Source organism: Rutilus rutilus (assembly GCF_951802725.1).
Source record: "Rutilus rutilus genome assembly, chromosome: 24".
Taxonomy (NCBI): domain Eukaryota; kingdom Metazoa; phylum Chordata; class Actinopteri; order Cypriniformes; family Leuciscidae; genus Rutilus; species Rutilus rutilus.
The window spans coordinates 30,400,221-30,416,495 of NC_140228.1; the positions used below are offsets into that span (position 1 = coordinate 30,400,221).

The 16,275-nt window shown below is 48.0% G+C and overlaps 1 protein-coding gene across 3 annotated transcripts in view; it reads right to left on the reverse strand.

Annotated features, from left to right (window-relative positions):
* Positions 1-502: 502 nt before the first annotated feature.
* The window catches only part of dnajc13 (DnaJ heat shock protein family (Hsp40) member C13), an 87,662-nt gene continuing 71,889 nt past the window's right edge, over positions 503-16,275 (reverse strand). For 2 of the 3 annotated variants that reach the window (XM_084399455.1, XM_084399454.1), the window contains 15 exons: positions 12,266-12,379; positions 12,057-12,173; positions 11,668-11,845; positions 11,482-11,573; positions 11,295-11,394; positions 9,924-9,998; positions 9,704-9,816; positions 9,405-9,574; positions 8,554-8,596; positions 8,296-8,469; positions 7,921-8,100; positions 6,634-6,774; positions 3,758-3,901; positions 3,565-3,664; positions 503-1,410 (listed from right to left, as the gene is read on the reverse strand). In XM_084399455.1, the coding sequence (XP_084255581.1) occupies positions 1,313-1,410; positions 3,565-3,664; positions 3,758-3,901; positions 6,634-6,774; positions 7,921-8,100; positions 8,296-8,469; positions 8,554-8,596; positions 9,405-9,574; positions 9,704-9,816; positions 9,924-9,998; positions 11,295-11,394; positions 11,482-11,573; positions 11,668-11,845; positions 12,057-12,173; positions 12,266-12,379 (1,839 nt within the window). In that variant the 3' untranslated portion in view covers positions 503-1,312. Of the gene's footprint in view, positions 1,411-2,894; positions 2,984-3,564; positions 3,665-3,757; positions 3,902-6,633; positions 6,775-7,920; positions 8,101-8,295; positions 8,470-8,553; positions 8,597-9,404; positions 9,575-9,703; positions 9,817-9,923; positions 9,999-11,294; positions 11,395-11,481; positions 11,574-11,667; positions 11,846-12,056; positions 12,174-12,265; positions 12,380-16,275 lie in introns of all 3 variants that reach the window. The other variant, XM_084399456.1, reaches the window with a different exon arrangement.

A 16,275-nucleotide genomic window follows, 5' to 3' on the forward strand; every position in this document is an offset into this window, starting at 1 on the left:
TGATATGAAGATCTGTCGCCCTCGTGTGGACATGCAGTGTAATGCAGACACACAATATAATGCATCAAACATGACCTATGACTCTCTCTGTCCACCTTATTTTAACCTAAGAGCGAATCTTTTTAATTGAATGTGCAAAGCTTCAGTGTCCGCCGTTTACATTTAATTAACTGCACATAGCCAGTCGTTATGCTGCTTGATGCTTCATCATCTTTTAATTTATTGTAATTATTAACAGGTTTTGTTCGCTCGCAGTGACGGTCTAATGGGGAACAAGAACGAAAAAATGCAAAAGATTTGCAAGCGAATGCAAAGCATTACAATAAAAAAAATCCATCCTGTCAAATAAGGAGGAAAAAGAGACTAGATTTCAAAAGTACAACTGTATGAGGAGACAAACATTATTTTAATCTTCTGGTTTGCAGTGTTATTAGATCTAAACACTGGACCGGAAAATTAAGTTGGGCAAATTCTTCATGTTCACAAAACACTGCAAACAAAAAACAGATGTGGATTCCCTTTTATTCTTAAAATTTTATGTACAAGTGCAACTGATTTATTTTTTTATTAATGTACATTCAATATAGAAAGTTTTTGTACGCATATTACATTTAACATTTCATAATTGCACTAGTCGTTCACATACATTTGTAATCAAGAGTCAGTACAATTTGTTCTTTGTCCTTTTAGAAGCTGATTTTCAGTTGGTCTTTATCATAGGTATAAATAATCGAGTGCTTTCTGGGGAAGGAGGGAAGAGAGACGAGGAACAGGAGAGACCGCAGACAGTGCGCTTCTCACATCATAATCAGTTTCACAGGATCCTTCTCAACTGCAAGGCTGCATGTTATCAAACAGAAAATGCGTAGGATTGGTTGGGATGAGGACAGACTTCAGCTGAGACACGGGCTGAATGCGAGACGCAGGAAGACGAAGACGACACCGTATCAGATCTATTCATCGGCTCACTCAGAATGAAGAAAATCAACAAACGCATAAAAATATCTCAATACAAAAGTAAACTATTCTGCTCTCCATGGAAAGAAAAGATTTACGAGACGCAACTGAATATAAAATGAAAGAGGAAGAAGTGTTGATGTATTAAAATGAAGGAATCACTAAAGACCATGAGTGCTGTGAGAGAGGAGACGACCAGCCCTCCGTTCCCTCTCTCTGTCCATCAGTCCATCAGCTGTCCTCGAGGATCAGGAGGATCAGGAGGATCATGAGGATCAGGAGTATCAGGAGCTGCTCCAGACAGATGTCCGACTCAGTCTCCGGGTCCGGCTTCGTCTGATGCTGTCAGTCTAATTCAGCCCAGGTCTCCGATGTCGTTGTCTACGGGCGGTGGGACGCTGGGGATGACCGTAGAGCCGGTGCCTGCTGTCAGATAGCCTGCCACTCCTGGACCTGAACATCAACACAGTCATCATCAACATCATTATCATCATCATCAACCAACACCATCATCTTCATCGTCATCAACACGTCATCGTCAACACCGTTGTCATTGTCAACACCGTCAGTCACACAGTCATAGTCAACACCGTCATCGTCAACACGTCATCGTCAACACCGTTGTCATTGTCAACACCGTCAGTCACACAGTCATAGTCAACACGTCATCGTCAACACGTCATCGTCAACACCGTTGTCATTGTCAACACCATCATCAACATGTCATCGTCAACACCGTCAGTCACACAGTCATAGTCAACACCGTTGCCGTCGCCAACACCGTCGCCATCGTCAACACCATCATCATCTTCATCAACACGTCATCGTCAACACCGTTGTCATTGTCAACACCATCATCAACATGCCATCGTCAACACCGTCAGTCACACAGTCATAGTCAACACCGTTGCCGTCGCCAACACCGTCATTGCCAACACCGTCATCAACACGTCATCGTCAACACCGTTGTCATTGTCAACACCATCATCTTCATCGTCATCAACACGTCATCGTCAACACCGTTGTCATCGTCAACACCATCATCTTCATCGTCAAAACCATCATCTTCATCGTCATCCACACGTCATCTTCAACACCGCCGCCATCGTCAACACCATCATCTTCATCGTCATCAACACGTCATCGTCAACACCGCCGCCATCGTCAACACCATCATCTTCATCGTCATCAACACGTCATCGTCAACACCGTCGTCAACATGTCATCGTCAACACCGTCATCAACACCGTGTCATCTTCATCGTCAACACCATCATCATCGTCATCACATCGTCAACACCGTCGCCATCGTCAACACCATCATCTTAATCGTCGTCAACACGCCGTCGTCAACACCGTCATCAACATGTCATCGCCATCGTCAACATCGCGCCATCGCCATCGTCAACACGTCATCGTCAAACACCGTCATCTTCACCGTCAACTTCATCGTCAACACCATCATCTTCATCGTCATCACGTCATCGTCAACACCGTCGTCATCATGTCATCGTCAACACCGTCAGTCACAGTCATAGTCAACACTGTCGCCATTGTCAACACCATCATCTTCATCGTCATCAACACGTCATCGTCAACACCGTTGTCATCGTCAACATGTCATCGTCAACACCGTCAGTCACACAGTCATAGTCAACACCGTCGCCGTCGTCAACACGGTCATAGTCCACACTGCCATCGCCAACACCGCTAGTCACATAAAGTCAACAGTCATCAACACCGTCGTCGTCAACACCAAAAATTATGACATTTATCATTTTTGGAACATAACAGACATGGATGAAATGTTTTATACTGATCACTCGGTTGAATGGAAAAAACTGGACAACAAAACACCATCAGTGCTGCATGTGAAGGTGGAGATGCAGATGGAAACGAAGTGCAAAGACAGATGAAGTCATCAGAAAGAGAGTGTACCTGCTTTAAAGTGAAAGAGAGGAGGGTGGGAGACTAAAGGCCAGTGCGCAGCGGACTACTGGCGGCCAGGAGAGAAGGAGTGGACACACCTGAAGAGTCCCAGATATAATACAGCAGAGAGAGAGAGAGGGAGAGAGGGAGAGAGAGAGAGAGAGAGAGAGAGAGAGAGAGAGAGAGAGAGAGCGAGGGAGAGAGAGAGAGAGAGAGAGAGAGAGAGAGGGAGAGAGAGAGAGAGAGAGAGAGAGAGAGAGAGAGAGAGAGAGAGAGGGAGGGAGAGAGAGAGAGGGGGAGAGAGAGAGGGAGAGAGAAGGAAGGGGGGGGGGAGCAAGCAGATGTTATAACCAGCAGGCGCAGAGGAACGACAGAGCAGTTCAGATCAGTACTGATACAAAGACACAGTCTACAGTCTATACTCGTTACATGTCAAAATGAGTTAAATACCACTCAAAAACAAGCACAGAAACAGTGTACAGTAATGCAATGAAGACAGAAGTCTGTGGAGCAACTGCATAGATTAACCTTCTGACACACACTTTTAATAGCACAGACAGTACATGTTAACACAGGACAGAAGCTCGTTCACGTCTACATGTCTCGCCCACACACTTCCACTGTTACTGCATCGCTGTAAACACAGGCTTCTCGGAGACTGAATGTGCGCTGGACTCACCCGTCAGATAACCTGCAGTCTGGGAGTCGGAGATGAAGAGGTCGTGTTTCTGGTCTTTGAAGGCACTCCACACAGTGGAACGAGACAGGATTTCATTGACCTGTAGCAGAAACACAGCATGAGTTGTGTTCTGACTGTGGCTCAAGTGTAAAGACCTGCTGAAGGAGGATGATGATGATGATGATGATTATACCTGCTCTCCGAACTGCAGGCTGCGGGTCATGGACTTCAGTGCTTTGACGATCTGAGCTTTGGTTGCTGAAGGGTTTTCAAGAGTCTCCAACCCGATGCCCTCCAACAGCTTGAGAAGATACGGCACCAGCTCCACTCTAAGAGCCTGTAAACACACGCACATTAATAACTCTAAATATGCGCTGTGCTATTAAATGAAAGATAAAATATAAGCGAGCAATAGAATGAATAGGGTTGGGAATCGAAAATCGTTTCCAATTCTGGAATTGAATACTTAAGGTCATCAATCTATTACTTGTTATAAAAATTAAATTTCAATTCCTCATATCGATTCCTTTGTGAGCATATGACTGTATGAGCATATTCAATATGACTAAACCATTCAAGCGAGAGACGATTCTGTTCTCTGTGCTACAGGCGTGTATAACTGTATATTGGATCCGTGCGGCTCTTAAAGTGACAGCAGCCTAATATTCCTGCTGCTGTCTCTATAATAACACTAATCAAACAACAAATGACAGAGAAAATTCACTCATTCTACTCGAATAACTTTTGTAACTATATTTGTAATGTATATTTTATTTATAAAGTAGTGTTATTTTAAGTCCGCTATGGAGGCTGCAGAGAGGGCCTCCAGATGGCTGGGGCTTCGGAGGAGTGATCTGTGGACCAGTGCTGCTGATCAACCCTGGCTGGGTCACCTGGGTGAGGGTGTACGATGTTGAAAGACCCAAAACACCCAATGACCTCAGGAACATCACTGAAGATCTGTCCCAGCGCATCCTGGGATATATCTTTGACGTATTAATACTGGCTCAGCCAGTGACACCAGGAATAGACTGGGTGACAACCGAGAACAGATTGGTGACAACTGGAGAGACAGTTGACAGCCCGGAAAGACGGCCACCGGGGCAGGAAGGGGTGCGGTGAGCACCCCAATAGAATGGACCTAATTATAACTACCTTGGCAAACGGATTACTGACAACGGCAAGGTGCATTTGCGGCAAGGTCTACAAGAATGAGCGCAGCCTTGAAATTAATCAGGCCAAGATGAAATGCATGGTGCAGGAGAGCACAGCGCAACGCACAGAAGTTACTTCTGGTGGGACGCAGGAGGAACCCGGCCCGGAGACACCCCACAGAGCCCAGAACCTCCAAGCGCAAAACTCTTCGGCTCCAGACAGAGTAGTTCAGCAGCGTCGGATCAAGTGGCCTGCGGAAAACCAGCAAATTATAGAGCAATTTTGACGAGGATACTGCGAGAATCATTACCACCATAGCAAAAGAAGATGCAGATAAATGGCTTCAGACAGTGACTACCATCATTGTCAGCTTCGCAACAGAGAGGTTTGGCTTTGAAGAGTGCAAGACCAACAGACCAAACTACACAATGAACCGAAGGGCAGACAAGATCTGCCAGCTGCGGCAAGCGCTTCGAGCTTTGCAAGACAGTTCAAGGCAGCAAACTGAGGAGGAGAAACCACCACTCGCAGAGCTCCGCCACAGCATTAGGAGGAAACTTGTGACCCTGCGTAGAGCAGAGTGGCACAGAGGGCAGCAGAGAGAGAGAAAGCAAGGAAGAGATCTGTGTTTATAGCAAATCCCTTCGAGTTCACAAAACAGCTTTCGGGGCAGAAGTGAAGTGGACGTCTGACTTGTTCCAAGAAGGAAGTAGACCGGTACATGCACAACACCCTGAGTGACCCTGACAGGGAGCCAGACCTAGGGCCCCTCGGAGCCCTGTTGGACGTACCATCTCCCACGGTGGACTTCAACATCAGAGACTCTAAGGACATCGGACTCTAAGGACTCGAGGGTGGCATCAGCAGGCATCACGGTGCGGACAGGTAGGAAGTGGAGAGCACAGGAAGGCCTAGAGATAGCAGAGTCCCGGCTGAGACACAGGGCTTTGGTTGGCAGCAGGGAGCATGGACAAGGTGGGAGAGGCTGTACTGGAAAAGAAGATCTCTTGGACCGAGATCTGGCAGGCAGATCCACAGCAGATCAAGTTCTTGATCCGAGCAGTCTATGATGTCCTTCCTAGCCCAGAGAATCTCCACATCTGGGGTAGGAATGACTCACCAGCATGTCCTCGGTTCCCTAGAGCACATCTAAAGCAGCTGCCCAACAGCCCTGGGGGAGGGCCGCGACCGCTGGCGGCATAATCAGGTGCTAAAGGCCGGTGAGATTCAGCTACAATTAAATGTTTTGCAATAAGACTAAATGTGAATAATATTGATTCTTTTTTTTTTTTACCTTATTGGAAGCGAAATTAGGAATCGTTAAGAATCGGAATCGATAAGCAGAATCGAAATTGGAATCGTTAAATTTCAAACGATACCAAACCCTAAAAATGAACAGAGAAAGTAACAGAAACTTGTTCAATACATTTTAACAGGCTTAATTAAGCATGAATATAACTGAAGGAAATTTGCTAAACAAATCAACAAATGATTCATATTCTTTTGGTTTCTCTTCCTAATATATTTAAAAATTACAAATGCGGTGAAAATACAGGTATTGTATCGGCCTCTTTATCGGAGCTTGTTCTGTGTGTGTGTGAGTGTGAGTGTGTGTGAGAGTGTGAGGGTCACCTGAGCCACGAGCTTGTTCTGTGTGTGTGTGTGAGTGTGAGTGTGTGTGAGAGTGTGAGTGTGTGTGAGAGTGTGAGAGTGTGAGTGTGTGTGTGAGTGTGAGTGTGTGTGAGAGTGTGAGTGTGTGTGTGAGTGTGAGTGTGTGTGAGAGTGTGAGTGTGTGTGTGAGTGTGAGTGTGTGTGAGAGTGTGAGTGTGTGTGAGAGTGTGAGGGTCACCTGAGCCACGAGCTTGTTCTGTGTGTGTGTGTGAGTGTGAGTGTGTGTGAGAGTGTGAGGGTCACCTGAGCCACGAGTTCGTTCTGCTCTCGCTGGAACATGCGGTTCAGAGCCTCACAGGCCAGTCCTGCCATATCAGCCCTGAGCTTCATCCCCGTCATCAGCGGCCCGATGGCCTCCAGAGCCGCCATGGAGCGCACACACAACTGCAGCAACACACACACACACTTATTATCCACACACACAACTACAGCAACACACACACACTTATTATCCACACACAGCTGCAGCAACACACACACACACAATTATTATCCGCACACACAACTACAGCAACACACACACACTTATTATCTGCACACACAGCTGTAGCAACACACACACACTTATTTTCCGCACACACAGCTGCAGCAACACACACACACAATTATTATCCGCACACACAGCTGCAGCAACACACACACAATTATTATCTGCACACACAGCTGTAGCAACACACACACACTTATTTTCCGCACACACAGCTGCAGCAACACACACACACAATTATTATCCGCACACACAACTACAGCAACACACACACACTTATTATCCACACACAGCTGCAGCAACACACACACACACAATTATTATCCGCACACACAACTACAGCAACACACACACACTTATTATCCACACACAAAGCTGCAGCAACACACACACTTATTTTCCGCACACACAGCTGCAGCAACACACACACACAATTATTATCCGCACACACAACTACAGCAACACACACACACTTATTATCCACACACAACTACAGCAACACACACACACTTATTATCCACACACAGCTGCAGCAACACACACACACACAATTATTATCTGCACACACAGCTGTAGCAACACACACACTTATTATCCACACACACAGCTGCAGCAACACACACACCACTTATTATTACTATAAACACTTAAGCCACACACAGCTGCAGCAGCAACACACGCCACATTACTCAGCACTTATTACTTATTATTTAAAACTACTTGATATAGAAGTATTATATTAGTGTACTTAGTAGTATATTATTAGAACTATGGAGACTTGTTTCAGTCATAAACTTGCAATTACACTTGCAAGAATTTAGAATTGTGAGATAAAAAGTCTCAATAACCTTTATTTATGTATTGCGTGGCAGAAACAAGCTTCCTTTTCTGACAATCACAGTAAGAGTGTGTGTGTGTGTGTGTGTGTTTGTGTGAGAGAGTGTGAGTGTGTGTGTGAGTGTGTGTGTGTGTGTGTGTGTGTGTGTGTGTGTGTGTGTGTGTGTGTGAGAGAGAGAGTGTGAGAGCTTGTGTGTGAGCAGCACCTCGTTGTCTGACAGCACGTGTATGAGTCTGATGGCACTCTTGGGCACAGCGTTGTTCTTGTGACCGAGCGCCGTCAGCACCCGCGGGAGATGCCCGAGAGGAGGCACCTGATCCGCCAGCTGAGTGTGTGTGCTGAAGAGACACACTGCTGCAGTGGTGACTGTCTCCAGCGCCTCACCCTGAGGAGAACACACACCCGTCAGGAGAACACACCCGTACACACACCCGTACACACACCCGTACACACACCCGTACACACACCCGTACACACACCCGTACACACACCCGTACACACACCCGTACACACACCCGTACACACACCCGTCAGGAGAACACACCCGTACACACACACCCGTCTCTGTAGTCACACTCACACTGGGGTTGTTCTTCTCCAGCAGCGCCGTCAGAGTGTCCATCAACGACACCAGGAACTCTCTGGGCTTCCGCAGAACCCATCCGGGCTGAGCAATGAAGATGCGCAGAAACACTCCTCCGACCTCCAGCTCTCCCTGTCCCGCTCCGTACGCCACGGAGAACTCCTCCGGCAGCTGAGACACACACAAATTAAATTATCAAAAATAATGATAATTCACGACTGTAAAACTAAATTTTGACACAAAAAAACTCCTCACCTTCCAGTTGACATCAGGATTGTCTTTCTGCTGCTTAAAATGCCTGAGGAAAGGAAGAAGAGTAAATGAGCAGGAGTGATCAGGGAATGAGGATAGTGTGATGTAGGATAGCTCACTCCAGCAGGAGGAGTGATCAGGGAATGAGGATAGTGTGATGTAGGATAACTCACTCCAGCAGGAGGAGTGAGCAGGGAATGAGGATAGTGTGATGTAGGATAACTCACTCCAGCAAGAGTGATCAGGGAATGAGGATAGTGTGATGTAGGATAGCTCACTCCAGCAGGAGGAGTGATCAGGGAATGAGGATAGTGTGATGTAGGATAACTCACTCCAGCAAGAGTGATCAGGGAATGAGGATAGTGTGATGTAGGATAGCTCACTCCAGCAGGAGGAGTGATCAGGGAATGAGGATAGTGTGATGTAGGATAGCTCACTCCAGCAAGAGTGATCAGGGAATGAGGATAGTGTGATGTAGGATAACTCACTCCAGCAAGAGTGATCAGGGAATGAGGATAGTGTGATGTAGGATAACTCACTCCAGCAGGAGGAGTGATCAGGGAATGAGGATAGTGTGATGTAGGATAACTCACTCCAGCAAGAGTGATCAGGGAATGAGAATAGTGTGATGTAGGATAGCTCACTCCAGCAAGAGTGATCAGGGAATGAGAATAGTGTGATGTAGGATAGCTCACTCCAGCAGGAGGAGTGATCAGGGAATGAGAATAGTGTGATGTAGGATAGCTCACTCCAGCAGGAGGAGTGATCAGGGAATGAGAATAGTGTGATGTAGGATAACTCACTCCAGCAGGAGTGATCAGGGAATGAGGATAGTGTGATGTAAGATAACTCACTCCAGCATCATCTCTCTGACGGTGGTGGAGACCGTCTCTCTCGAGCTGTCGTTCCAGATCAGCTCCGGGTTCTCGTGCGTTCCCTCGAATATGTGCACAGCCGCCTCGGGATTGTCCCGCATGGCGTCCATGAACACGGCCGGCAAGAAGCGCACCAGGGTCAGACGCACCTGTGGGAAACACTCGACACTCAGCGCAGGCAGAGTTATGGGTAATAAACACATCTATGATCAGAAACACAGGAGAAGGAAGCAGTGCTGCTCCTACGCTAAAGTCTCCACACACAGCCACAGTCTCACCTTGGGTCCCACCAGCTTGTCTGAGGTCATCTTGGAGAAGAGCTCTGCGGTCTGTGTGCGCACCTGAGGGTGGGTGGAGTTACAGAACAGATCTAACAGGTAGATCAGCGCACCTGAGAGGAGAGAGGTCAGACACAGCTGCAGTGACTAAACCATCTAAGGGATTCACAGAGGAAATCTGCTATTGGGGTATTTCTACAGGAAATGATGTCACGCTGACCTTTGTTCATGGCCTCTGTGATGATCTTAGTGTTGGAGGTCAGAGCGTAAAGCGTCTCCAGCACCAGCTGACGGCCTGCAGAGAGAAGAAACACATCAATCAGTCGGACAGGAGCACGAGTCAGGGCTTTCATGAAGAAATCAATTTTCATTTTTCATATTTGAAATTCAATTGAAATATTCAAAATATTTACCATATTCATAAATATTTGTAAACATTAAAAATATTTACTATAGGTTTAGGACTATATTTTTTAAATAAGATTCATATATATTTGTTAATTATTAAAAATATTTACAATAGTTTTAGGACTATATTTTATAAATAGATATTCATAAATATTTTACATATTAAACATTTTCCAAAGTTATGAGACTTTTATACATATTTTAAATAATACAAAATATTTACCATAATTATGGGACTATATTTTTTTAAATATGAAAAATATTTATTATAGTTTTAGGACTTTATTTTATAAATAAATATTCATAATTAAAAAAATATATATCCTATGATTAAATAGTCATAAACATTATCATAGATATAGTCATAAAAACTGCTATAAAAACTATTTATTGTGGATTTTATGCTCAATTGAACTATTAAGGTAAAGCCACATTTATTTATACAGCACATTTCATACACAATCATAATTAAAAGTGCTTTATATAGACAAATTAAATAAAGTGTAAATAGCTTAAATATAGACTTTTATGAAAGAATATGTATAAGGAGGTATATAGAAATATAATAATGTCATTGTATAAGACACTGTATATACAGGTGTGTGACTGTGTTTGTTCTTCAGCGTCCAGCAGATAGGGATGAAGCCAGAAGTCTACGTCGTGTCTATATCGTGTCTATATCGAGTATATGTCTAGTCCATGTTGAGTCCATATTGAGTCCATGTCGAGGTGTATGTCAAGTCTATGTCAAGTTTATGTCGAGGACTCAAAATTATGTCGAGGACTCGAGTCCATGTCGTGCCTATGTCGTGGTGTCTATATCGTGTATGTCGTGTCTATGTCAAGTTAATGTCGATTTCATGTCGAGTCCATGTCGAGACTGTCGAGACTGTCAAGTCTATGTTGAGTCTATGTCATGCCTATGTCATGTCTATGTCGTGTCTATATCGAGTATATGTCTAGTCCATGTTGAGTCCACATTGAGTCCATGTTGAGGTGTCTATGTCAAGTCTATGTCGAGGACTTGAGTCCATGTCGTGCCTATGTCGTGGTGTCTATATCGTGTATGTCGTGTCTATGTCAAGTCCATGCCGAGTCCATGCCGAGACTGTCGAGACTGTCATGTCTATGTCAAGTTTATGTCGAGTCCACGTCGAATCTTTGAATGTTTCAGAAGTCTTACTGGAAGGTAAGGAGTGCAGCAGCACCAGCAGATTGGGAAGAACTAGTGATTCTGCGATGTTAATGACACAGTCCTGGTTTGATGTGACGGTGTTCACCACCTACAGTTAAAGCACAAGCAGATGAGAACAGAGACAGTGGCTAATAACAGCGGTGTGTGAGACGTGTGTGTTGCAGGATATGCGCACCTCCAGAGCGAGCTGTTGGACCTTCCCGGCGCCGTGAACCCTCAGCAGAGAGAAGAGCAGCTTGAAGTGTCCGATGCACTCAGTCTCAGAGCCTGCAGAGCCACACACACACACACACACACACAGCACAGGTTAAAACCACTGATCCTACAGGAACCGTCACAGAGATCCTCCTCGCTCGAGCACCTGTGTTGTTCTTGATGACGTTACGGAGCGCTTCGAGAGCCATCTCGGCCCAGCGCAGTCTCTGAGCGTGATGCTGCGACTCCACTTTACTGGCCTGGGTCATGGCCAGGAGTGTGTGCAAGTACTGCGCCTGAGAGCCCACGTAATCCAGCAGACTCGACGCCAGCGCCTTCGGATACTAACGGGAGAGAGAGTACAGCGCTCAACAGACACACACAACACACACGGCTTTAAATTCAGACTTTGGAAATGAACACTTCCATTCATCAAGGATGCATTAAATTGATCAGAAGTGACAGTAAAGATATTTATAATGTTACAAAAGACACTGTAAAATAAATGCTGTGTTTGTGAGCAGAAGAGACTCAGGAACACTAACGCTCTCTCACCTCCAGGGGAAACGTAGGCTGCTCGTTATATACCCGGATGAAGATCTCTCCCACGATTAGCTCCTTCCCGTGTTCACTGAACAAGAACTCTGATCCGAAGTTCTTATCACACTCGCCCTACACACACACACACACACAGATAGAGAGGAGAAACTGAGCGCTGTGTGAGATGAGGAGTGTGAGAGGAGGAGTGTGTGTGTGTGTCTCACTCTCTTGATGTTGCTCTCCTGCTGCTCCTCCAGGAACTCCATCAGCTCGGCTCGCGTCCCGTTGTTCCAGATCAGATACGGGTTCTCCGAGTTGCTATTCAACAACTTGAGAACCTGATACGAACACAAGAACCACATATGAACAAACAAGCACATTTGAATGTTTATTTTATAAAACAGACACTTCCAAACCTAAAATATGATGAGCCATGTGTGAAGCCACCCTTCAGGCGTACAGTACTGTGTGTGTTTGGTTACAGTGTTCATTTCATTGACAAATAATTTGTCATTATTTTCATTAACATTTTTTCAGAGACGATAACTTAATAAAAACAGTTTTGAATGACAAAAACTATGACGAAAATCTACTGACATTTTCGTCAACGAATAAAAATTAGACGAAAATGTTAGGGAGGGGCCAGGGCTGACTGGGCAGAGATCCAGTCAGAATGATGAGAAGCGGGACATGAGCGGGACATGAGCGGGACATCAGCTGGACATGAGCGGGACATGAGCTGGACATGAGCTGGACATGAGCGGGACATGAGCTGGACATGAGCGGGACATGAGCGGGACATGAGCTGGACATGAAGCGGGACATGAGCGGGACATGAGCTGGACATGAGCTGGCATGAGCTGACATGAGCTGACATGAGCTGGACATGAGCTGACATGAGCTGACATGAGCTGACATGAGCTGGACATGAGCTGACATGAGCTGGACATGAGCTGACATGAGCTGACATGAGCTGACATGAGCTGACATGAGCGGGACATGAGCTGACATGAGCTGACATGAGCGGACATGAGCTGACATGAGCTGGACATGAGCTGGCATGAGCTGACATGAGCTGGACATGAGCTGACATGAGCTGACATGAGCTGGACATGAGCTGGACATGAGCTGACATGAGCTGACATGAGCTGACATGAGCTGACATGAGCTGACATGAGCTGGACATGAGCTGGCATGAGCTGACATGAGCTGACATGAGCTGGACATGAGCTGACATGAGCTGACATGAGCTGACATGAGCTGGACATGAGCTGACATGAGCTGACATCAGCTGACATGAGCTGGACATGAGCTGACATGAGCTGGACATGAGCTGACATGAGCTGACATGAGCGGGACATGAGCTGACATGAGCTGACATGAGCTGACATGAGCTGGACATGAGCTGACATGAGCTGACATGAGCTGGACATGAGCTGACATGAGCTGACATCAGCTGACATGAGCTGGACATGAGCGGGACATGAGCTGACATGAGCTGGACATGAGCTGACATGAGCTGACATGAGCTGACATGAGCTGACATGAGCGGGACATGAGCTGACATGAGCTGACATGAGCGGACATGAGCTGACATGAGCTGGACATGAGCTGGCATGAGCTGACATGAGCTGGACATGAGCTGACATGAGCTGACATGAGCTGACATGAGCTGGACATGAGCTGACATGAGCTGACATCAGCTGACATGAGCTGGACATGAGCGGGACATGAGCTGACATGAGCGGGACATGAGCTGACATGAGCGGGACATGAGCTGGCATGAGCTGGCATGAGCGGGACATGAGCTGGACATGAGCTGGCATGAGCGGGACATGAGCTGACATGAGCTGACATGAGCGGACATGAGCTGACATGAGCTGGACATGAGCTGACATGAGCTGACATGAGCTGGACATGAGCTGACATGAGCTGGACATGAGCTGACATGAGCTGGACATGAGCTGACATGAGCTGGACATGAGCTGACATGAGCTGACATGAGCTGGACATGAGCTGGCATGAGCGGGACATGAGCTGACATGAGCTGACATGAGCGGGACATGAGCTGACATGAGCTGACATGAGCGGACATGAGCTGACATGAGCTGGACATGAGCTGGCATGAGCTGACATGAGCTGGACATGAGCTGACATGAGCTGACATGAGCTGGACATGAGCTGGACATGAGCTGACATGAGCTGACATGAGCTGACATGAGCTGACATGAGCTGACATGAGCTGGACATGAGCTGGCATGAGCTGACATGAGCTGACATGAGCTGGACATGAGCTGACATGAGCTGACATGAGCTGACATGAGCTGGACATGAGCTGACATGAGCTGACATCAGCTGACATGAGCTGGACATGAGCTGACATGAGCTGGACATGAGCTGGCATGAGCTGGCATGAGCGGGACATGAGCTGACATGAGCGGGACATGAGCTGGCATGAGCGGGACATGAGCTGGCATGAGCTGGCATGAGCGGGACATGAGCTGGACATGAGCTGGCATGAGCGGGACATGAGCTGGACATGAGCGGGACATGAGCGGGACATGAGCTGGCATGAGCGGGACATGAGCTGACATGAGCGGGACATGAGCTGGCATGAGCTGGCATGAGCGGGACATGAGCTGGACATGAGCTGGCATGAGCGGGACATGAGCTGGATATGAGCGGGACATGAGCGGGACATGAGCGGGACATGAGCGGGACATGAGCTGGACATGAGCGGGACATGAGCTGGACATGAGCGGGACATGAGCTGGACATGAGCGGGACATGAGCGGGACATGAGCTGGACATGAGCGGGACATGAGCTGGACATGAGCTGGCATGAGCGGGACATGAGCTGGACATGAGCGGGACATGAGCTGGCATGAGCGGGACATGAGCTGGCATGAGCGGGACATGAGCTGGACATGAGCTGGCATGAGCGGGACATGAGCTGGCATGAGCGGGACATGAGCTGGCATGAGCGGGACATGAGCTGGACATGAGCGGGACATGAGCTGGACATGAGCGGGACATGAGCGGGACATGAGCGGGACATGAGCGGGACATGAGCTGGCATGAGCGGGACATGAGCTGGACATGAGCGGGACATGAGCTGGACATGAGCGGGACATGAGCGGGACATGAGCGGGACATGAGCGGGACATGAGCTGGCATGAGCGGGACATGAGCTGGACATGAGCGGGACATGAGCTGGACATGAGCGGGACATGAGCGGGACATGAGCTGGACATGAGCGGGACATGAGCTGGACATGAGCTGGACATGAGCTGGCATGAGCGGGACATGAGCTGGACATGAGCGGGACATGAGCTGGCATGAGCGGGACATGAGCTGGCATGAGCGGGACATGAGCTGGACATGAGCTGGCATGAGCGGGACATGAGCTGGCATGAGCGGGACATGAGCTGGCATGAGCGGGACATGAGCTGGACATGAGCTGGCATGAGCGGGACATGAGCTGGCATGAGCGGGACATGAGCTGGCATGAGCGGGACATGAGCTGGCATGAGCGGGACATGAGCTGGACATGAGCGGGACATGAGCTGGACATGAGCTGGCATGAGCGGGACATGATCTGGCATGAGCGGGACATGAGCGGGACATGAGCTGGACATGAGCGGGACATGAGCTGGACATGAGCGGGACATGAGCTGGACATGAGCTGGCATGAGCGGGACATGAGCTGGCATGAGCGGGACATGAGCTGGCATGAGCGGGACATGAGCTGGACATTAGCAGGACATGAGCTGGACATGAGCTGGCATGAGCGGGACATGAGCTGGCATGAGCGGGACATGAGCTGGACATTAGCAGGACATGAGCGGGACATGAGCTGGCATGAGCGGGACATGAGCTGGACATTAGCAGGACATGAGCTGGACATGAGCGGGACATGAGCGGGGCATGAGCGGGGCATGAGCGGGGCATGAGCTGGCATGAGCGGGACATGAGCGGGACATGAGCTGGCATGAGCGGGACATGAGCGGGGCATGAGCTGGCATGAGCGGGACATGAGCGGGACATGAGCTGGCATGAGCGGGACATGAGCTGGCATGAGCGGGGCATGAGCGGGGCATGAGCGGGGCATGAGCGGGGCATGAGCGGGACATGAGGCATGAGCTGGACATGAGCTGGCATGAGCGGGACATGAGCGGGCATGAGCTGGCATGAGCGGGACATGAGCTGGACATGAGCGGGACATGAGCTGGAC